Here is a 24,740-nt window from a genome sequence, read left to right on the forward strand (position 1 = left end):
CCTGCAAAAAACTCTTGTGAACTAGGCCTAAGTGTCCCTTGAAAAATATTTAAAATGTTGGCAACTATGGCTCATAACGATCTTTGGCCATGTCAAAGTTGCCTTGTAACCCTAGTCTAAATCTCATCACAAATAGATTATAGAGCACCGTCGCTTACAAGCTTCACTTAGGTTCTGTTCACATGTTCGTTGTATCTTCCGTCTATAACGGACATAGTGACGGATCTGTAATGCGACGCATACCGCAGACGCCAGACAGAACCAACTAACTTATAATTGGATCTCTTGGGTTCCATTGTTTAACGGGAAGAAAAGCGCTACATGCAGCACTTTTCTTTGCGTCAAATCTGACGATATTTGCGACAGATGCTCCAACACAATTAGTGATCTGCAACCTGTGGCTCGCCAGCTGTTGTGAAACTACAATTGTAGTTGAAGTTTCAGAAAAATCAGAGAGCAACAGGTTGCAGATGACAGCACTAAATAAACAATAACTGCACGGAGTCAATTGACCGATTTACACTTCCCCTGCCACCAAAAAGATGGCCGCCGTAGCTTCAGCCACGTGATCCACACATTTTACGTCACTTGCGTCTCACGTCACATGATGAACGTGTAGTTGCTGGGAGGGAAAAGTTCAGTGACGTCAGCGCGTTGCCGTAAAGCGCCAGCTAGCGTTTGCACGGTAAGTAGTGGAGGGCAATTTTTTTATCGTATGAATGGCAGCATGATAGTGTGTTATGTGGTATGTTGCTGCCGGCTTTGCTCCGATAAACTGTCGTGTATCGGTGCGGCGTTAGAGGGGTGCGCGCCAGTAAAACGTGAGGGAAGATAGTGCTTGCTCGTTACTTCCCCCGAGGCGGAGTGCAGGGCTGATAATAATAACGTGGAGATATTATAGACGTGATGGAACTGTAGATGTGGACCGGGCATGTTCGGACTGGTAGCTGCATGTTGTACGTTGTTTATTGTGGCTGATCGTGTCTCCCAGGGTTGTTCAGTCAGTACATGTAACATGAGGAGTTTGTTATATCGGTTTATGGGAAAGCTGGGTGACAACAAATATGGCCGCCACTATAGCACTGACTGGGGTGATCCTGATTCGAAGATCCGCCTAATTCTGCAATGATACAGCAGTGCGGGATCTGTCACTTAAAGGGGTTTTTACCGTACATCTTGGGTATTTATGGCATGACCCCAGAATATGCCATGAATGCCCGATAGATGCAGGTCCTATCTCTGGGACCCAGTCTCTAGAATGTGGCCCCCTGACACCCATCCTACGGCCACTGATGATGTGGGTGTTTTTTTTTTGGTAGTTGCTGAGCACATTTTGCTACACTGTTTCTTGAACTCCCATTCACTTCAATGGGTAGCAAGTGCTAGTCTGTTTCTGGAAATCCCTGCCGCCTCGTGTACTGTACACCGCTGCGGTTTTGCGGTGCGGAATATGCACCGCAAATTCGCCATGTTGGAAAGTGTTTTTATGTGCCACTTGTGTGATACATCCTGTTCTCTCTGCTCCTGATCATCTTCTAACCAGAACAGACTCCATCCCAGAAAGTAAACCAAGATCTTCCCATTCATTGACTACAAGCAGAGGTACTGGAAGCCATAGCTAATTGATACACAAGTATACTTGATTACACAACTTCTCATTATTCAATCAACCCCTCTTGTTTGCTGGAACTAGTAGTGATTTTCTGGGTTGTGACAGGCGGGATGGGTTTATTAGTTTGAACAAATCTTATAATAATCTGTTCCGGATTCTTAGTTCTGTTTTAACCCTTCATTTCTAGTTTCTGGTCTCCATTAACGTAGGGATTCTATGATCGCGCCAATTGTTGCCCTCACTAGTGTTTTGCCCCATACTTAAATACCGTCATGTGACATTGCGTTACATGAACAAAACATTATTCATCCCTGCCTCTGCGTGGAGCTACTGTCCTGTACTGAAAACATGATTACAGTACGGGACAGTTGTCCCGCAGAGAGGCAGGGACTCCTAGTGTCGTACATAACTATATTACTAGGAGCCCGGCTCCCTGCACTGTGTCCGGTCCGGGACTTGTGGCCGAAATACGTCCGTCCTTTACGGACCGAACATGCTTGTGTGAATCAAGCGTTATTCACGCACCCACTAAGCACATCTTATTTTCTTTTTTTTCAAACAAATTCATGCGCAAATCACGCACATCCATGTGCGGTGCGTCGTTTTCACCCACCCATTGACTTTAGTGGGCGCATAGTGAAAACACACCAATATAGCACATGAAGTGAGTTTCACGCAACTGACTCGCGGTGTGAAAACTCACGCATGTGTGAACGGCCCCATTGAAATCACTGAGTCCGTGTGCTGTGTGTGAATTCGATGCTCTGCACACGGACGTTGTTCGCGTGAATGGGCCCTAACTGTTCTTTAAACTTCCATTTTTGAAGTAGGCAGGTGTGGAATGTAACTGTATGCTGGTGTTTTAGTGGCTCCAAACCTACAGACGGGGTCCCTTTTAAGCCTTTTCAGCCTCCTTATAACAATTCAGAACATCCCTTTGGGCCAGTTCACACAGAGTTTTTTTTGACGCGGAAAACATGTCAAAACGGATGAAAATGCCTCCCATTGATTTCAGTGGGAGGCGGAAGCCTTTTTTTTCCCCCAGGAGCGGAAAAAAACATCTCAAGAAGAAGCGACATGCCTTATCTTCGGGCGTTTACGTCTTTGACCTCCCATTGACCTCAATGGGAGGCAGAGAAAGTGTATTTCGCTGCATTTTTTTGCCTGCGGCGCTCAATGGCCGCGGTCAAAAAACGCAGCGGAAATCGGCGTGCAGGCAGAGCAAAATCTGCTTCAAAATGGAATTTTGAGGCAGATTTTCCGCCTGCAAAAAAACTCTGTGTGAACTCAGCCTTCCAAGGAAATCTGTCAGCAGGGCTCCTTTAATTCGGATTCTGTAAGAAACATAAGACAGCGGGTGCTCTTGTACCTGCTCATTTCCTACACTGGTGGAACAATGTGACGACACTTCAGTATGTGAGGTGTTGTGGATGCAGCCACATGGCCCTGCTCAGCTAAAGGGCGTGCTTTCTTATGGCGCCCCACATGGTTATTCTCCACGTTAAAGAGGTATGTTCTGGTGACAAGTCACTTGCAGGTTATGTTGCCTCTTAAGGCGATATTGGGTCTGAGCACTGAGACCCCCACCAATCGCTAATACAAAGCAGCAGAAGCGCTCGTGTCAGCGCTCAGCCGCTTAGTTTCTGTTCGGCTTTTTCCTGAAAGCCGCTGTACTGGAGTACGGGCTCAGACTTTCTACAGCCGTACACCGCTATGTTGATTTCTGGAAAAAGTCGAACAGAAACAAAGTGGCTCATTGGTCACACGAGCTCTTCTGCTGCTTTGTATTAGCGATTGGTGGGGGTCGAAGTGCTCCCACCCCCACCAATCAACACTTCTGACATTTCACTATGACGTGTCCGAAGTTTGTTGAACGTTTAGTTACCCTTTAATCTTTAAAGACCATATTGTGTTTACACTTTAATGGCGTTAAATATTTTCCTCTGTGCGTTCTAATCAAGAATTTGTTTTCTTCCAGATCTACAGACCGTTACCACAATGGATATTCGGCCAAATCACACGGTTTACATCAACAACTTGAATGATAAAATTAAGAAGGATGGTAAGGCTTTCATCCTCCTATCATAGTTAGGAGGGCTTCACACGTTGCAGTAGTGTGCCGTGCGGCCAAAAACGGCGAGACAGCTGTCTTGTGATGTGTTTATTGGCTGTGCGGTTTTTGTAGTGCAAATGTTTCGGTGAGACTGTAGAACTTCCGCAGTGTTTACTGCAGATCGTTTGTGTATGTGCTGGGGGTGCTGGTTTGTATGTAGGCTGCTATTCTTTCCTTCTTTAAACTTCCATATTGGGCAACCAGCGCGGGATCGATGGGCAGCTTCAGTACATGCCACATTGACACCCCTATAGAGCCTAACTGCTTAAAGAGGCTCTGTCACCAGATAAGTGCCCTATCTCCTACATAATCTGATAAGCGCTGTAATGTAGATACGTTTTTTTATTTTGAAAAACGATTATTTTTGAGGAAGTAACGAACAATTTTAGATTTATGCTAATTACTTTCTTAATGCCCAACTGGGTGTTTTTAACTTTTGACCAAGTGGGCGTTGTACAGATGAGTATATGACGCTGACCAATCAGTGACCAATCAGTGTCATACATTTCTCTCCATTTATACTCATCACATAGTGATCTAGCGAGATCACGCTGTGCTGTCACATACACCCACATTAACTTTACTGAAGTGTCTTGACAGTGAATAGACATCACCTCCAGCCAGGACGCGATGTTTATTCACACTCCCGACACTTCGGTTAAGTTTGTGTGGGACTTAATCGCTGCACAGAATTATCTCCTGAGATCACGCTACTGTTGTCATTCATTACCTCTTACTGAAACGCCAACCTCCCGCCCATTCAAAGTCCGTCTCGTGTATGAGAATGATTTCAAATTGTGAAGATGCTTTTGCGACCTCTGCCTCTATCTGTACATATCCTATATGCCGTTGTTCTGCAAAAGTATAGAACGCCTTTAAGTATGTAATGTATATATGTATTTGAAAGGTATTGTAAGATTTTTTTTTCAGCAACTTTAACCAATTATGATTGTGTTTTGTTTACAGAAATAAAGAGATCTCTGTATGCGCTATTCTCACAGTTCGGCCATGTAATGGATATCGTGGCTTTAAAAACCATAAAGATGAGGGGTCAGGCCTTTGTCATTTTTAAGGAGCTTGCCTCAGCCACTAATGCTTTACGGCAATTACAAGGCTTTCCTTTTTATGATAAGCCAATGGTACGTAGCATAACCTTCTCTTTGTGCATGTATTCTGTCTGTAGATCATGTGTTATTTGGTAAAACATTTGTGCTATTTCTCATTCAGGAACTGAACACACTCCTCATTAACGCCATGGAATTTGACATTGTGGGTCTATACATACATACACCGACTGAATGTTGGTTTCTCTTGAATCAGAGACATTTTGATCTATTTGCTTACAGCTTAGGTCCGGTTCACATTTGCGTTGGAGGCTCTGTAAGGGGCCTTCGTCACAGATCCGGCCGAACATACCGGAAACCATAGCATGCTGCGCTATTGTTTTCGGTAAAACCACTAACACCCTGACAGAAACAATTAAAGTCAATTGGGCGCCGATGTACAACGGAATCGGTGCTTCTGGTATTTTTGTTCTGTTTCTTTGACTGAGTAGAACAGCGGAAATTATTTATTTATTTATTTATTTTTTTATTTAATGTACCTTTCATTTGGCGCTTTAGTGACATTTATAGCAGACATAACTGTGTGCCTTTTTTTTCAGCGTTTTTCTTCATCTTTGTGTTTTGTTTTTTTTAGAATAGGATGCATGCACGATACCTGCCAGGCGTCGGTCCGTTGCTTTGCCAACTGTCCCGCCAGAAGAGAGGGGCGCTGCACAAATGCTTTAAATCGCTCTTTTTGAGTTTGGCTGTGTTTACATGTCGCAGTGAATTTGCTTGTTCTGCCGCAATTTTGGTAAAATCATGGCAAAACACTTTGACCGTGACGTGTCAACACAACCTTTCCGTTTGTAATTGTTCACAATAGAACAGCTCAACTAAGCAAAGAAAAAGACATCTTTAATATAAGAAATGCAGGTCGGTCAATACAGTAAATGAAAGAACTTTACGTTTTTTTAAGTACAGCAGCAAAAACAATTAAGTCCTTTAATTAAAGAGATTCTGATGTGGATCGCCACAGGAGGCAAACCCAAGAGTCATGTCTCCTGCACAGGACAAGTATAGTCCAGTCTCCAGCCTCCAATTACAGCCCATTTGAATGCTTCAGTGAGTTCAAGTAGCAGAAAAATTTCAACATCAAATGTTCAGCGGAGACGGCGTGATTTAGGCCTTCATGGTAGAATTGCGGCAAGAAAGCCATTTGGCTGATGCCTTATGTGGCATACGTTTTCCACCATGGAAATTGCTACAGATCCGCAAACAATCTGCATGTGTTCTGCATTGCAAATTTTTTGTCTGCTACATGTGGATAGGGTTTTAAAAACCTCATTCATTTTTATTGTAATTTAAATTTCTGCGGATTTGCGATGCAAAATCCACACCACAAATCCGCCATGCCTGGCTTTGCCTTTACAGAGAGACTAGCCCTCCTGCACTCGACCGAGTGCAATTCGGGCCCTTTTTAACGGCATCCTAATGGCACCCAATAGTTTTCACAGACCCATTCAAGTCAATGGGTGAATTGGGTCAGTGAAAACTGATCCGACTATCCGATCTTTCCACGGATCACAGAAGGGACGACACACACGGTTGTGTGCTAGAGGACGAGATTTGTTTGGTGCAAGGAACAGAGGCGCTGGGCATCAGACAAGTGGAAATGACTTGATTAAGGCATTGAAATAGTGTAAACCCGTTCCTACCATCAGGTGGTTTCTATTTTTAATGAACATAGTTTATCTAAAGAAATGTTTTTCTTCATTCTTCTAATGCGTTCTCCTGTAGTAATAATCGGTTTCTCCTTCAGCGCGTTCAGTATGCAAAGACGGATTCTGACTTGGTGTCTAAAATGCGTGGAACGTTTGGAGATAAGGATAAGAAGAAAGACAAGAAAAAGAACAAACCTCAAGAGCAAGCAACTAATGCCGCAAATAAGAAGCCAACACAAGTAAGTTGTAGGATTCCCTGCATCTGTCCGTAATTCACAGGGAGCTGGCACTTCCATATTGGCTACATTATACGAACTGCAAAACTTTTCTTTGTGGATGCATGTGAGCAACTAAAAAAAATCTACTTCTACTAAATATGTATATTTGCTATTCTGCATTGATTACTCCTAAAATGTGGTCTGATTATTTTCTAAGTAACAATTCTAGACATGAACAGTATAACAGTTTGTGTATTATTAGTTTAATTACATTGTATTTGTCTTTAATTGAGCACATAGAGTAAACATCCACAGTGTAGGGAGAAAAAGTAAGTGAACCTCTGTGTTAATGATTTCTCCAAGAGCTAGTTAGCAAAAGTGGCTTCAATTAAAAAGATGAGATTGGAAGTGCGGCTTTCACAGGTGTTTTGCCCATTAAATAAAGGCACACACAGCCTGATTGCTGACAAATCTGTTCTTCACAAGAAAGATTGGTTAGTGTGAACCATGAGACAACTATCGGAAGATGTTATAGAGACGCTTGAGACTCAAAGGCTTCAATGCATCATTAGACATAATTGTCTATGAATGTAGAGCGCTCGGGACTACTGCTACTCTCGATAGGAGTGGGAGTCCTATTAAGATCGCAACAAGCAATCCGAAAAAAGTTAAAATACCCATAGGTGACCGTAAAAATTCTACTAAAGACCGTCAAAACTGCAAAAACCTCTGTTCATGTGTCCACTTATTAGAAAAACACTGAACAAGAATGGTGTTCATGGAAGAACACCGCGAACGAAGCTGCTGCTGTCCAGAGAAAAAGACAAAAACAAACATTGCAGCCTGTCTCAAGTTTGACCGAGACCTCTTATTATTCCACGATTCTTCTGGGAAAATGTTCTATGGCCAGATGAGACACAAGTGGAACTTTTTAGCACAAATGCACAACACTATGGAGAAAGAACACTGCACACCAAAACCTCACCCAACTATGAAGCATGGTGGAGGGAGCGTCATGGTTTGGGGCTGCTTTATTGTCCCAGGGCCAGGTCACCTTGTAATCATTGAGGGAACAATGAATTCAAAGGTGTATGAAAACATTTTACCAGAGAATGTAAGTGCAGGAGTCCATGACCAAGCTGCAATCCTAGAAATATTAAAGAGCGGAAACACGTTTACTGGGAGGAAAGGGCCAAAAAGGTTGTAAATGTTAGGGGGTTCACTTACTTTTACTCACACTCACTCACTCACTCTCTTTAAGCTTTCCCCTGAATGAAGCCTGTTCTTGTCCACGTCCCACTCATTTACATATTATTCTTTTGTCTGTGTCTTAATTTTGGTCATTTTCTTTTTAGACTCCAGAAACAGAAACCATGTCACCTGGAGGACCCCAGAACCAACTGGTAAACTGATGATTTGTGTAATTCAAAGCCAGCAAATGTTGGAGAATCTGTTTGTAGTAAAATTGTTTTAGTTCTGAATATATTTTGAAGTAACTGGTGATTCAAAAGGATTTTCCCGTCATAGTTATTACATGTGGGAGGCCACGGGGAACTTCTATAAAACGGAGTTCATTTAAAGAGGATCTCACTAGTTTATTAATGCTTTATCTTATAATTAATCTAATAGGTTCTGTCGTGATGATCACTACATTGAAAATTGTTCCCAAACTTTTTTATATATATTCTAATGAGCCTATACTTGACAGATGGGTGGTAACTCTTCATTTTCTCTGTGGGTGATGTTATTTTATCTGTATGATGTTGTCCAATCAGCATCATACAGCTTCTTCCCCCTTCCCTGCCCAACGTGATCTCCGCTTCAATAGCGGGATCATGCTGTGGTGTTAATTACAGCTGCAGGTCCTTCAACACAGCGACGCATCGCCTCCAGCCGTTGCAGGCAGTCGTCCTGGTATGGTTGGATGCGATGCAGGGACAGTCTTGCTGGAGGAGTGCGGAGTTGCTGAGTTGAAGGACCTGTGGCTGGAATTGACAGCATATCGTGATCCCGCTATTGAAGCTGAGATCACGCTGGGCTGGGGAGGGAAGGGCGAGAAGCTGTATGATGCTGATTGGACAACATCATGCAGACCAAGTAGAACACCACCCACAGAAAACAAAGAGTTACCGCCCATCTGTCAAGTATAGGCTCATTAGCATATTTAGAAAAAAATCTTATAACTTGAAATAAGAATCGCTTTGGACACAATTTTCTCTAGTTATCATCGTGACAGAGCCTATTAGATTAGTTAGGAGATAGGGCGTTCATAAACTGGTGACATGCTCTTAGTCTGATCAGTGGGAATTAGAACCAAGAACAGAGATGCAGTGGGATAACCCACCTAAAGGTAAACAGCCATCGTGTTTTGATGTCTTAGGCTGTGTTCACATCTGCGTCAGGGCTCCGTTACGATGTTCCGTCGGAACGGAGCCCTGACTGACAAAAACGGACACCATAGGTTTCCGTCTCCATCACCATCGGTTTCAATGGTGACGGATCCGGTGCCAATGGTTTCCGTTTGTCTCCGTTGTGCAAGGGTTCCGTCGTTTTGACGGAATCAATACCGTAGTCGACTACGCTATTGATTCCGTTAAAACAACGGAACTCTTGCTCAACGGAGACAAACGGAATCCATTGGCACCGGATCCGTCGCCATTGAAATCAATGGAGACGGAAACCTATTGTTTCCGTTTGTGTCAGTCAGGGCTCCGTTCCGACGGAAAGCTGCGACGGGACGTCGGAACGGAGCTTTGAAGCAGATGTGAACGCAGCCTTATCATGGCTCTCTAAGTAATTCTTACTAATCTCGATCATGTTTTGGAACTTTTCAGTACTAAAAATCCTGTCTTTCCTGCTATGAAAGTCTAGCACTTTTTATATGGCTGTTTTGGATTGTTAGTTTATTTCACTTGTCATCCAAATTTTCAAATGGGACTTGATTCTGGGATGCCATCCTTGGAATTAATGGGGGATTCAGACCCCCACACACAAGTCTTAGGGTATGTTCACATTGAGTTTTTTGCAGGCAGAAAATTTTGCAGGCAGAAAGTTTGGCGCTTTTTTTGCGGCTTTTTTCCCGCGCCCATTGAGCGCCGATTGGCAAAAACGCCATGAAATACACTTTCTCTGCCTCCTATTGATGTCAATGGGAGGCTTTTTCTGGCGCGTTTTCCGACGAGGTTTCCGCGTCAAAGAACTATGTGTGAACTGACCCTTATACTTTTATGGCATGTCCGTAAGATATCATCAGGAAACTTCTTTAAAGCCTGTTCCTAAATTGCATACACCAGTGATGCAAAGCTTCTAACTATTAGGCCCCATGCACACGACCGTATTTTTCATCAGTAATTACTGAGGCCCCATGCACACGACAGCAAAAAACCTCCGTCTTTGCAGACCGCAACTGCGATCCGCAAAAACGTAGCCATTCACTTTCATTGAACACAGACACCTTTCCGTAGCACTACGGAAGGGCGTCAGTGCCGTGGAAATGTTCCGGGAATTATGGAACATGTCCGTTCTTTCGCATTTTGCGGGCCGTGCTCCCATACTTTGTATGGGAGCACGGCCCGAAAATGCGGCTGTCAGTCAGCGGCCCGCCGTGCCCGCAATCTCGGGCCGTGATTGCGGGCACGGTCGTGTGCATGGGGCCTGACCCATTCATTTCTATTGGCCACGGACACCTTTCAGTACTTTTACTGATGGGTGTCCGTGCTGAAAAAATTATAGAGCCGGTCCTATTCTTGTCAGTAATTACGGCAAGGACTCTCCCATAGAAGTCTATAGGAGCTCCGTAAATACGGACGGCTACGGATCCGCATCCGTATACCCTCCGTATTTATGGAAGCGTTGCTTCGCAACATGTTGATATTATTTGCATCCTCCCTCTGTTTTTTTACAGGTCCGTATATACGGATGCAATACGTACCGTATTTACAGACACCTTTCCGTGTAAACACATGAAATACGGATGGCTATGGATCCGTATTTACGGACAGTATTTCGGGATAAATGAAAATATGGTCGTGTGATTGGGGCCTTACTCTTGTAATTCTTTAGTTATTTTACTAATGTTTTTTTGCATTAAATTAGGTGCCAGACAATCCACCAAATTACATCCTTTTCTTGAATAATCTACCTGAAGAAACCAATGAGATGATGCTTTCAATGTTGTTTAATCAGTAAGTATTATACATTTTATATATTTTGTTTTAAAACCTCTACAGTATATGCTCTATGTTCATATATCTATTTGGATGATACTGCACTATATTCAGTATACTGGATAGACCATTGTAGGGTTGGAGTTCCCTATGCCCTTAGAGAGTCTGGTCTATGTTGGCAGGATTAGACTCCTTTTTCACGGCCCAACGTGGGCTGTTAAACAAGAGCCGATCGGGACTCGTTTGCTCCTTTCACAAGGAGCAATGATCTGTTATGTATGGGGACAAGTGATCGTTACTACGATCGTTCGTTCCCTTACATTTCCATAGTGTGCAGCACATCTCCCGGTTTACACATTGAGATGTACTGCCGACTAGCGACCAGTTTATTGCCCGTATAAACAAGCAGATCAGCCAATAAACATGTGTTTTTCTTGTTCATTGGCTGATCTACCTATTTACACAGGGCAATGATCGGGAACAAACGTTCATGTTAGCGCTCATTGGCCCGTTCATTGGCTCGTGTAAAAGGGCATTTGCCCCCGCACAGTACCTGTACACTTGTTGCCTGCACATTCATGCAGTCACTTGGGCGCTCTATAGGGTTAAGAACTGGTGACTGTGAAGGTCATTGGTGTTTACTGAACTCTGTCATGTTTGTGGAACCGGCTTTTGATGACCTGTACGATTGGCTAGAGAAAGACCCTACAGACACGGACTTTTTTTCCGATTGTTTTTTGGAGATGTGTGCTGTTGTCCGACCATTGGTGATAAGATTGCATTAGATAGGACGTGGTTTGTCCGATGTAGGACCGCGTGACACCATCCCATTTATCGGGACCTGTGCTGCTTCACTCTTCTTTTGTTTGTGAACCTGTACTATGACGTGGTGGATGGAAGTTGCTATAAGATTAATCTGGCTTTAAAGTAGTGCACATGGCAGCAATAATACTCGGCTAGTCAGGTGCATTTGAATGATGCCCAGCTGGTACTAAGGGTCCTATCCTAATGTGCGCACGCTTTTATGCTCTGAGAAGCTTTCACACGATTGACGAATAAGTTATTTCCACCACATCAACTGGAAGTTTGTTCCAAGCGTTCACTATTCCAGGATAACAATACTTTCTGACTTTACTCTTGATCTTTCCTCCTTGTGCTTGAAACCTCAATTCTGCGTGCTGACCTGCGCTGCCATTAACTTTACCCTCCACATTGCAATATGGCTGTACCCTCTATGGGGTGTAGACTTTTACTATATGTTCTAGTGAGTCCTCTGTTGCTCTTGGCTCCTGGTGCAGAGGACAGCAGAGAGGATTATGCATAGAGAGCAGCAAATATTCAGTTGGTATGGAAACGTGTAGATTGGCAATTGTACAGCCCTGATAACCTTGTATCTAGATGTAGAATATGTATATTTATGTCCTATGTATATTTATATCCTATGTACTGTCGGCCTAATTTATGTTCCACTGTAAGACGTGAATGTTTTTTTTTATTTAAAAGCTCCTCTAATTGACTTTTTAGCTTTTATTTTTGTTTGTGTTCTATGATAAACGTGGTAAATAATCCTAGTGATTTTAGTTACAAAACTCTACGGAAAGAATGTGTCTATTCTGTATTCTGAGTTCGTAATTTCCTTTTATGTTTTCCCCAGGTTCCCCGGCTTCAAAGAAGTTCGTCTGGTTCCTGGTAGGCATGATATTGCCTTTGTAGAGTTTGAAAATGAGACACAGGCAGGGTCCGCACGAGATGCACTTCAAGGATTTAAGATTACACCGTCTCATGCTATGAAGATCACATACGCCAAGAAATAAACTATTGACTTTGCTGGACTTATTTATAACTTTTTTTTAAAAAAATGTTTTCTTTTCAAAGATGTATCATTTCTGTTCAAATCTAGACATACAGGAGAAATGTTTCCTTTGGCATCCATTCAGATTCTAATTTTGTACAAATAAATGTTTCTTTTAACCTTTGTTTAAAGATCTGACTTTTAGTTACTAATGTGACATTTTAGGTCACGTGATGAACCAATGAAAAGTTCTATAGAAGTGAAGCTGCGTTTATAGATGCTGTATTGTAGCGTCCCTGCAGGACCAGTCCAATGATCTCAAGAGGAGGAGATAAGCCGCATCCTGGACTGATTTCTTGCCAAAAATAATGTGGATGAAATGTGTAGATCACCTACTGATTGGAATTATTCATATAAAACTTTCCATTGACATGTCTGTATATAGTAATGGTACACGCCACGTTATAATATATACATAGGAAATGCTTATCCTCCTTAAAACTGCTTATGTTTTCCCATGCTTTTTTTCCCCTAAAAGTGTGGTATTTACATGATAAAGTATTTTTTTTTATATCTTAGGCGTTCACATCTGTGTTGGTGTTTCCGTACTGCTCCATTGACTATTTTATGGGTTCCGTCGGATGTCTGGCGTTTTACCAGAAACGTTAGCATGTTGGGCTATTGTTTCCAGGTATTTTTAGCCGGATCAGTGATGGAGGTTCCTAACGGAGTCTCCAACGCAGATGTAAACGAGGCCTTAGCCAAACAAACTTTACATGAGTTCTGTAAACCCTTTCTATGTTGTCTGCTCTAGTTTTGATAGCTGTGAAAAGCAGTCAAGCAAAAAAAAAGAAATTGTTGCATGTGATGAGACCCTGTGCTGTGACAGTGAACGCTGAAAATCTTGTATCTGTAGCAAAAACTCTAAGCATAGTGCTCAATTTATCCCCGGTGTTCCCAGGCGCAGAAGTTACTTGTGCATTCAGGAAAAGCCAAAACACCATTGTCTCTTCCCAGCAGTTTAGAAAACCCATTTTCAAATATACAATTAGGGTATACTAAATAAATAGATTAGGGTCTTCCATTCAGGTTTCTCAAATATTAGCCAGAGAAGAGCGTGACTACAAAGATTGTCAGCACGGAGCTATATGTTTTCAGTGTGAGCCGTCCACCGCAATAATAATGAAGACTGCGCACACTGAAAGCAGATCGCTCTGTGCTGACAGGTAAGGGGGGGGGGGGGTAAGCTAAAATATAAGGAAAGCAGGAGAAAAAAAATTAGACGACATAAAGTTGTTTAACTCCTTAAATGCCGCGGTCAATAGTGACCACAGCATTTAAATATTTTGACAGAAGGAGGGAGCGCCCTCTGTCACTCATCGGTGGCTTGTGACCCCGGCCTGCCCTGGCTGTATGCCTGTTAGGCCGTGTCAGAGGCATGGCCTAATGGATTGCCTGTCTGTTTTACACTGACAGGCATTAATGCTTTAATGCATAAGGGTATGTTCACACACTTAACAAAAAACGTCTGAAAATATGGAGCTGTTTTCAAGGGAAAACAGCCCCTGATTTTCAGACGTTTCTGGAGCATCTCGAGTTTTTGGAGCTGTTTTCAAGAGTCTATGAGAAAAGGGCTCCAAGAAGTGTCCTGCACTTCTTTTGACGAGCTGTCATTTTACGCGCTGTGTTTTGACAGCAAAGCGTAAAATGACAGCTCGTCTGCACAGAACATCGTAACGCCCATTGCAAGCAATGGGCAGATGTTTGCCGACGTATTGGAGCCGTCTTTTCAGCTGTAATTCGAGGTGTAAAACGCTTCCATTACGTCTGAAAAGAGGTCGTGTGCACATACCCTAAGTGTTCCAAAGCATTTATATAAGCGATCAGAAGGTCGCATGGTGATCCCTAGTTGGATTAAAAACAGTAGAATAAAGTTTAAAAAAAAAAAAAGAACAGTAAAAAATAAAAGTATTAAAAAAAACTTGAATGTCGTACACAAAAGCAAAAAACTGAAATTGCAATTTTGTTTCTCTCCATTCCCCTCTCCAAAAATATAATAAAAGTTAATCCATAAGTCCCATGTACCCCAAAATAGTAGCGATGGAAACTACACCTTGTCCTGCAAAAAAACCAAGCCCTCATATGGCGATAGCCACAGAAAAATAATAGTTACGTCTCTTGGAATGTTGTGATGCAAAAATGTATTTTTGTTTACAAGATTTTTTTTAATTGTGCAATTGTAGTAAAACGTTAAAAACCTATTCGCATGTGGTAACGCCGTAATGGTACCGACCCATAGAATAAAGGTAACCTGTTATTTATGCCACGTAGTGAACGGCGTAGATTTAAAACACGAAAAACAATGCTGGAATAGCATTTTTTTTCAATTTCCTCATAAGTTAATCAATATAATATATGCACCAAAAAATGGTGCCATTAAAATATACAACTCGTCCCGCAGAAAACAAGCCCTCATACGGCTATGTTGAGAGACAAATAAAAAAAAAAATGTCATCTCTTGGAATGTGAAGATGAGAGAGATAAAAATACTGGGTCATTAAGGCCAAAATAGGCCTGGTAGTTAAGGGGTTAACAGTATGCAGGTGTAATGCAAAGACTAATAGCGGATCGTGCCATTCAGGGTATGTTCACACGGCCTATTTACAGCTGTAAATTCCCCTAAAAATGGCTAAAAATATGGAGGCTGAACGCCTCCAAGCATCTGCCCATTGATTTCAATAGAAAAAACGGTTTCCTTCCCACAGGGCATTTTTTTATGCTGCAGTTTGTAAATAGAAAAAAAACGCATAAAAAATACTTGATGCATAAAAAACGGCTGAAATCAGAGGCTGTTTCCCCTTGAAAACCGCTCCGTATTTTACGGCTGTTTTTTGTTTAGCGTGTGAATATGGCCTTAAGGAGGTTTTACACCGGACGATTATCGGGTAGACGAGCGTTCATATAAGGCTCGGTGCTGATAATTGCTCTGTGTAAACATGGCAGCGATCAGCAGATGGATGAGCTAACCCTCGATCGTCTGCTGGTCGTATCGTTTTTAAAAAAAAAAAAAAAAAAGTGAAAGATTATCGTTGTCGGCAGCACAACTCCTGCGTAAACGGAGACGCGCTGGAGTAATGACTGCTCCTCCCCATCCATAGCCCCGTATGACAGGAGCAAACAAGCGCCAATCCACGATGTCTCGTTGATCGGTGCTCATCGGCCGGTGTAAAAGGGCCTTAAGACTGCCCACTGGATTCTTAAGTCCACAATGAGCAGGTATACAAATCAATACATTACTGGTTATCCTGAACCTTTTCCAACAAAACGATCAATCTGCTCAGCTCCCCCTGCCTTATAACATAACTGCAGATTGGACAGCATGCTGGACTTGATGAGTTCCCTTTAAAATGGATCTGTCAGCTGAATAGTCTGCCCTATGGTTTTTTTTGTGCTGTTTCAGTAAGGGCTTGTCCACATGTAACGGAATTGCTGCAGAAAATTTCTTTAGCAATTCCGCTGAATTCCGCTGATGAAAAACCGCACCATTTCCTGTGTTTTTTACTGCAGAAAATGGTGCTGTTTTTGCTGCGTCATTCTCAATGCTGGGAGATGGTGACATCTCTAAGAAACGCAGAAATTCTATCCACTTTCCACAGCAGGAGTAGACATGCGGTACGAAAAAAACGCACCGCGGATGAATTTCTGCTCGGAAATTTTATGCAGTGTGTATGAGATTTGTTAAATCGCACCCACTTTGCTGCTACTGTATTTTCCGTCTGCAATTCCGCTACGTGATATTGTGGACTTAGTTGTTAGCTGTATTCATGAGAGGAGCTCTATCTCTGTGGTGACTGTCTGATTACTGTGCATCACCAGCAGGACCTGGCTTTGATTGACAGACGGCAACGGCTGGAATTGGAGACTACACCGATACTAAAAGTCTAACCCCTTAGATATCGCGCTCACTGTGGCACCTAAGGGATATAAATAAACGGAAGGGGCTTGCCTTTATCAGCCTATGAGTTCCTATGGCAACCAGAGGTCTAACAATGGCCCCCAGTGCTGCCATAACAAAGGCTGGTATCACACCAGCATACTGCAGCCGCATTTTGCTATGGCGGTCCCAGTCACTGTGCAAGTAAATAATATTAAAATAAATTTACCGCTAATGATATGCACAGCATTGCCCCATGCTATATATTAAAATAACCTTCAGATAAAAGTTATTTTTTATTTTTTTAACGTGAATGTTTTTTTCACAAAAAAAGGTATTTCAAAAAACCAAAACAAAAAAAAATGCTTTTTGTTCTACGCTTAATCGATAGAAAGCCATGCATGGTCACCTTCAGTCATTGCTAGGCATAAATGAAATCGCTAAGGGCTAATGCACATGACCGTGTGTGCCGTCCGAGTCCGGTACGTAATCTGTGGACCCGTGTACGTTTTCATGGACCCGATTCAGCTACTAAAGCGAATGGATCTGTGAAAACTATCGGGTGCCACTCGGATTGCAAATAGTTTCTATTCACTTAGATATATTGCTTTCGTTGTATACTGACCCAATGCAATTGAATTTGCCTCCTGCTGTGTGAGTGAAATCTAATTCTTGAACTTAGTCTTCTCCAGATTCTCGAAGTTGTTTTGCTCAGCCGCAGTCCTAGAATAAAATATTTGCGATCTGTGGCTTTAAGTTCTATTTTTGCTTTGTCTTATTAAAATGTTCTACAATGCTGCTTTTCAAATATGCAATCTGGTTGGTGCCATTGTTCAATCACATTTTGACACCTGTCAGAATTTGCTCATGTGTAGAAAAACTACAGTATCGGCTGCTATATTTTCTAAATCTATTCTTACAAGTCATTGCGCTAATTTCTCCAGTGAAATCATTTTAAGTGATTTCTAAACTTCAGAAAAAGATTTTTTTATAATGAAGTTTAAATTTAAACATATGTTGTTTTCGCTTAACCATTCTTGCATGCTAAGCACAGCCTTCCCAGCCTCATCAATCCTGAATTCCTCGTTTCTTTTCCAGTCCCTGTAAATAAATTACAGATAAAAAAATATATATTCCGTTTTTCACTGTCTGTGCCCTTCAAGAAGCAGCAGTTCTTCCATGGCTCAGTCACCGACACATGATCACAGCCTTGGAAGTTTATCTGCTTATGAAATACCTCAGAGTTTTGCCTTCGAGAAGATCTCTGGTGATGATGACATACAAGGCCTCTCTGCTCTGATGTTTCTCATCAAAACTTTGAAAAATTGAGTTTAATATTGAAATTGAAGATTGTTTATTTGATTTCTGAGCCAGCTTCTATTATATTAATTTATTACTGCATTTTTCTTCTAGACTATTTGAACAATTTCCTGGGTCTAGCTCCTAGGGACTTAGTCTTTCTCTTGAATTTGGATATTGTATTTCATTCAAGATGAACTTGTTATCTTAAAGTTGTTCCCATCATGAAGTACAATCAAAGTTTCAAAATCTTGGATCAAGGACACTTTTTGACGGTTGAAAAACTATTGATAAAATGACATTAGTGTGCATCAAATTTTTCACTGTTAAAAATGTAAATATAAAACATAATTCCTCTTTTTTTTCTCATTAAAGAGGTTGTCTCATGTAGACAACCCCTATCCATATGCCTAAGGCCGTCTAAGGACATTCCTCTATGAGCCACAATGTACAGTCACTCTAAGGCCCTGTTCACACGGAGTGTTTTGACAAGTTTTTTGGCACGGAAACCGCTCCGCAAAACTTGTCAAAAACTGGCTGAAAATGCCTCCCATTGATTTCAATGGGAGACGGAGGCGGTATACTCCCGCGAGCAGTAAAACCGCCTCGCGGGAGAAAGAAGGGACATGCCCTATCTTCGCTCGTTTACGCCTCTGACTTCCCATTGACATCAATGGGAGGCAGCGAAAGCGTATTTTGCAGAGTTTTTTTTGCCCGTAGCACTCAATGGCCGCGGGCGAAAAACACGGCACACAACGTGCAGGAAGGTCAAAATCTGCCTCAAAATCCCAAACGGAATTTTGAGGCAGAATTTGCTTCCTGCAAAGAAACTCTGTGTGAACACAGCTTAAATGGTCGTCATGTAATGCTAAATGTCTGAGCAGAGAAGGCTTTCCCTACACAACTGTGTTGGTTTTGCAGTCTTCAGAACCAGGGGTCCACCGCAAAAAAAACCCTTGTGCATCCGTGTGTCATTCGGACTCCCCGATCCACAACAATTCACCAGTATTGGTGAATTTGCAAATCCTGACCATAAAATGACTTGTCCTGCAATCCGGATTTGTGGCCCCCGCACGATCCATGTAAATCCCGGTCGTGTGCATGGGGCATAGAAAGGAATGGGTCTGCAAAAATGCGGATAAATTGCGGCCGCAAGAATACGGTCGTGTGCTTGAGGCCTTAGTTGTTTCCCGGGGGTTGCTGGCTTAAATATAAAAAGGTACCTTTGAAGGTAATGGTTATGGTTTGTTCACGCTTTTTTCCCAGTATGCTTTTTGTAAAAAAGCAAGTATCTGGTGGGACAAATAATTTAAATATGCTGTCATGGCTGAATATCTATCTGGATTGGAGGTACTAGGAAAGGTTATCAAACTTGGGGTTATTTAGTTTAGAATAAAATATGGCTTGGAGGCGTTCCAATTACAACATACAAATATATAAATGGACAGTACAGAGATCTTTCTATCCCTAGATCTGTAAACATGACAAGGTAGCATCCTCTACTTCTAGAGGAAATAAGGTATCTTTATAATCATAGACAGGGATTCTTTACTGTACGAGCGGTGAGACTTTGGTACTTTCTGCCACAGGATGTTGTGATGGTTGATTCATTGAACATGTTCAAGAAAAATATAATTTTACAAGATTATGTACATGGGTTGTTGTTCCAGGGACTTATTCTGATTGCCACATTTGGAGTTGGGAAGGAATTTTTCACCCTAATATGGGGCAATTAGCATCCGCCTCATAGGGGTTTTTGCTTTCTCCTGAATCCATACGGTAGTATAATAGGTTGGACTTGATCGACCTGTGTATTTTTTCAACCTTATCAATGTTGTAACCTCTGCAGACAGATATAAAGACCCTAGAGAAAAGATAAGCAAATTTCCCAAAATTCTATTCAGTGCAAATTTTTTTTGTTGCGAATCGCAAGTACCCCGATTGCCCCAAGTTGGATACAGTCCTAGAAGACATCAGAGAGACAGGGCAATCGGGCATTTACGATTCCACTCTTAAAATAAAAAATACCATACTCCCTCTCCCATGGTCTCCCGTAGCGACGGCGCCCCTTGACGCTTTCCTCAGATGACGTTGTTGTTTCCCCATGTGAACGCTGCCGCCGGTGATTAGCTAAAGTGATCACATGGGACAAAACAACATCATCTCAGAAGGCCGGCAGGGACACGTTGCTTAGTGGCCGCCGTTTTGCAGATTCGTGCGCCTTGAACCCAAAAGGATTTAGATTTTCGGCAAATCCCAAACATTTGGCAAATTCTTACAAAATTCGATTAGTTTAGAATCGATTAATTAATTTCTACCCCAGAGTCCTCTTTCACACCGCATTATTAAAGATTTTTTTTTTTTACTTATCTGTTAATCCACAATGACGTGATGACCTTTCTAGAGCTCTGAAGAGCACAAGAGCTGATGGATCTATCAATATATATCAATAGGCCTTTCACTAAGTGACACATCTAGATCTTCACAGGAAAATGGAGAGAGGGATTTATTATCCATTCCCTGCAGAATCCACTGCTAAGCAATAACTTTGACATATTAAGGCCAATGCTTTGCAACTATTGGTCCTTTAGTATGTCAAATTGTTTAAAGGGGTCCTCAGGATAGACCATCAATATCTCATTGGTGGGGGTCTGTCTACCAGCCCCCCGGCAATTAGCTGTTTTGAAGAGGCCGCAGCGCTTGTATGACCGCTGCTTCCCCTTCAATCCTTACCTGCATGTAATGGGAATCGCCAACACACTTGTAGCGGTGGTTCATGGTATTACAGCCTAGTGAATGGGAGAAGGCTGTAAAACTGTGAACCGCTGCTACTAGTGTGTTGGCGATTCACAGTACGAGCAGTGACAGGAATGAAGGGAAGCGGCACTCATACGAGCGCCATGGCCCCTTCAAAGCAGCTGATCGGCGGGGGTGCCGAGAGTCAGACCCCCACATATCAGATGATTGCCTATCCTGAGGATAGGCCATACATTTCTTATGACTGGACAACCGCTTTAATATCATATTTAGTTTTTTATGTATTTCTTCCCTTGCAGGTTAATAGATGACTATAGGAATGGTCATCTGGCTTTCCCAGGCTCATGATGACATTAAATTATGCAGAGGTATCGGGTAGGGGATGTTTTGCTGCATTACTAGGCAGAGTTGCTATTTATATACTACGATGTTGGCAAACAAGGTAAAATTGGTCCAGGAGTTGACAAGAGTCCTAGATGGCACTAAAAAGGGAGAATTCTATCCTTTTCTATGGGGCCACCCTCTACATTATTTGCATTCATTCGTAAGTGGATGTAGCTATCTAAGTGTTTTTATTAAAGTCTGAAGTTTTTGAACCAGCGGGAGGCAATAGAAAGGCTAAGCTGGTGTACAAGGTTATTATGAAGACTCCGTTGGAAAAATCATAGATCAATTCCAGATCTAGAAGTTTTACAATGTAATAATTAAATCTTTTATTTTAATTGCAATCATTATGTATTATCAACTCTTTAGACTGAGTTTGTAGTGTCAGTTACATAACAGTGAAATCTTAACATGCTTCATCTGATCTATTCTGACAGGTTCGTTCTAACAGTTTATGCTTCAATAATTTTCCACAGTATTTAGCATTTTGTTCAACACACACAACGTAGGTGACAATTGGTAGGGGAATGTGTGCTTCGAATAGTTAATAACCAGGGGGCATAGAAGAAAATATACAAATAAAAGTTATTTAATGAAACCGTGAAAAAGGACCAATTCATTGCATGATCCACTCAATAATATTTCTCACATTTAGCAACAATTTGTTTTTACCTTTTTGTAACATTCTTTTGGTAAATTTTTAACTAAAATGGCAAGAGTTAAAAGTGCTTATGGTAAAAATCATGCAGGCTTCTCGAGTATCTGATCATAAAAACCTGTGGACATTTAAGTTAATACATTTTCAAAGAAATATATCACATTATTGTTATTTTTAAAAAAAAATTAAAATATATATTGTAGCATACTGTTTTTATTTTCTGATTATATATATTTTTTATATTATTATGGGTCAGCCATCTTGCCTGATTTTGTGCAATAGAAGATCCATAAATGTGCTTTACATAAGGTACTCGGACATAAGAATGAGTCAGAAAATAACTCATTGATTTCTATGAGAGAGTGTTGTGGGCATGCTCTATGACATGTGGAAAGGTCACTGCAGAGAGGTGCATGAAGGAGAAAGTGAGCTGTCCCCATCACCTATTGTCAATGGTGTGTAACCATTTTTACCCACTTCCATCTATATAACAGAGGTGTTACATTTTAATGTGTATACAGCATACTTTGAAAAGTATTTTTCTTTACTTCAGGCACTTTTATTTCAGTTTGCCATAATATAAAATTTTTCATATGTTATTTTTCTGGAGAAACCCTTCAATGGTAGCAAATGACATATTTATGAGCCAATATAGATGCTTTCAGCAGAGCCAGCCACATTAAATCTCCAGTTTATGTTCTTTCTTCAGCTTTATCATAGCCTCTTCATACCACAAATGTTGTAGGACAAGTAGCCATTGATTATATATTATGGAATAAAGTGCACATGGCTCAAAAGCATAGTTCCAATCAAACTTTTTCAATTTCCAAAAATGAGTATCCTGCAACCTTCCATTTGTATTATAATATGCAGCACCATAAAAGCCTCAATACCATCAAATTCCTAATTAACAATGATCAGAGGACCACAAAAAAATTTATAATTAGTATTTGTATTATTATTATAATAATAATAATACATATTGCTAATTTTCATTATAATACGGATGACATTTATAAAAAAACAAAAAACAACATTATGGTTGTCCTATCTTATGTAGGAAATAGGGTCCTTAAACACGGTGCTTCTCAATCTTTTTCTACAGGGGCCTCACTGGTCAGAACATGATGATGCCTGGGCCTCACCACCCAAGGTCGTTGTCCATTCTAAAATTAAAAATATTGATCAATTTACCTTTCATTTTTCTCCTGACCACAGTGTAACATTAAAATAAAATAGTCAAGTAATGTGGCTAAATCAGGAATTGGTGCCACCAGAGAAAAGGATGTGCAGATTATTATCACTTCTGTAACAACTGCCTCCCCAGCTGTGTGTCACCAAAATTTAGGGGGCGCCTCACTGGTGAGCCCCACCTCACAGTTTGAGAATCACCGCTTTAACAGTTGTTTTGTGTAAGTCATTGTGGAAATCATCCTAGTTTCCCATGAACGTAATGCCTTTTCTTTATCACTAATGACAGTAAAGATTATTTTCCATCTTGACCAGAACAAGAATTGTTATTGTCTGTTCCTTTAGACTGGGTTCAAATCTGCGTTTGTTTTCTCCGTTGCTCTGCTCGGTCATAGAAGCAGAACAAAGGAAAGAAAAAAACAGAAGCACCTGATCCATCGCATGGCGGACACCAACGGTGCCAGACGGAACCCATTAATATGTTCCATCAGGTTTCCGTCATGGTGTCCTTCGTTTTGCTGGACAAAATACCACAGCATGCTGTGTTATTTTGTCAGGCATTTTTCACCGAATCGGCGATGGAGGCTCCTAACAGAGTCTCCAATACAGATGTGAACCTAGCCTTATCTGTTTTTGTACAGAAGAATCTTAGATTTTTTTCTCATTGCTGTGCCATTGATTTTGCATGTGTAAAATATAGGATTACACTTATATGTTTGAGAAATATATAAAAACAGCACGGTAGCTCACTGGTTAGCACTGTTGCGTGCAGCACTGAGCTCAACATCTGTGAAGAATTTGCATGTTCTCCTTATGTTTGCGTGGGTTTCCTTTCACACTCCCAAAAATATACTGATAAGTTAATTGGCCTAAATGTGTGTGTGCGTGTGTGTGTGTGTTTGCGATAGGGTATTTAGTAGCAGGAAATTAAATAAATTCCTTAACGATCAAGCCAGTTTTTATCTTGAAGGAGTTTTCTTTAGAATCTTAAATTATCACTTATTCACAGCATAGGGGATAATTCTTTAAATGCTGGGGGTCCCACAACCGGAACCCCCACCAATCCTGAGAATGGGGGGCCCGAACCTCATGTTCCTCCTCACTGCTCGACCGCATTGAGCAGAAGCTTGAATAAAGTGGCGGTCAAGCACGTGCCTCCCGCTCAATTCAATGTCCATGAGAGTGATGGAAACAGCCGAGCGCTGTACTCGGCTGTTTACGTCATTTCAATAGACTTTGAATAGAGTGGCAATGCGCATACTCGACCGCCAGTCTATTCAATGTCCTCCACACTGCGGCCGAGCAGTGAGGAGGAACAAAGGGCTCAGGACCCCCGTTCTCACGTTCAGTTGGGGTCCCAGCGATGGGGCCCACAGCGATCACAAAATTATCACCTATCCTGTGAATAAGCGATAACTAATGATTCTGGGAAAAGCCCTTTAAGGACCACAGGAATTTTTCATTTTTGCCTCACTGCATTCCGTCAGCTATAACTTTTTATTTTTGTTTCTATGTAGCTGTTTGAGCTCTTTCTTGCAGGACGAGTTGTAGATTATTAGGTATTATTTTGGGGTATATAATATTTTACCGTTTAACAATTATTATTTTTTTTAACCACCTCTCTGCCTGTAAGTAGTTGTTGCAATGATGAATAATCAGCATTATGGACATACTTTTTAGAACCATAATAAATAAAGTCTGTGCTTGATAAACATCTCCACAGGAGTTCTCTTGTATCCACGTGACCATTTCACTGAATGGAATGCTGTCCAGCTCATTTCCTATTGGCCGTCTGTATTTTTCCAGATGTTTCCACCGTCTGCATAAATGTACTGCATATGATTTAAGG

General features: G+C 41.5%; 1 protein-coding gene across 5 annotated transcripts; it reads left to right on the forward strand.

Moving 5' to 3' along the window:
- Positions 1-604: 604 nt before the first annotated feature.
- On the forward strand, positions 605-12,859 carry SNRPB2 (small nuclear ribonucleoprotein polypeptide B2). Of its 5 annotated transcripts, none has more exons than XM_075863102.1 (8): positions 729-745; positions 1,544-1,602; positions 3,591-3,674; positions 4,692-4,864; positions 6,591-6,731; positions 8,066-8,113; positions 10,806-10,894; positions 12,531-12,859. In XM_075863102.1, exons 3-8 carry the CDS (start codon positions 3,611-3,613, stop codon positions 12,688-12,690), a joined length of 675 nt encoding a protein of 224 aa, XP_075719217.1. In that variant the 5' UTR covers positions 729-745; positions 1,544-1,602; positions 3,591-3,610; the 3' UTR covers positions 12,691-12,859. The 5 variants fall into 5 exon arrangements, with proteins under 5 accessions (XP_075719216.1, XP_075719217.1, XP_075719218.1 ...); XM_075863099.1 differs by lacking the exon at positions 729-745 and adding an exon at positions 781-956; XM_075863101.1 differs by lacking the exons at positions 729-745; positions 1,544-1,602 and adding an exon at positions 605-685.
- The last annotated feature ends 11,881 nt before the right edge of the window (positions 12,860-24,740 follow it).

The sequence above is a fragment of the Rhinoderma darwinii genome, chromosome 4 (genome assembly GCF_050947455.1).
Source record: "Rhinoderma darwinii isolate aRhiDar2 chromosome 4, aRhiDar2.hap1, whole genome shotgun sequence".
NCBI lineage: Eukaryota > Metazoa > Chordata > Amphibia > Anura > Rhinodermatidae > Rhinoderma > Rhinoderma darwinii.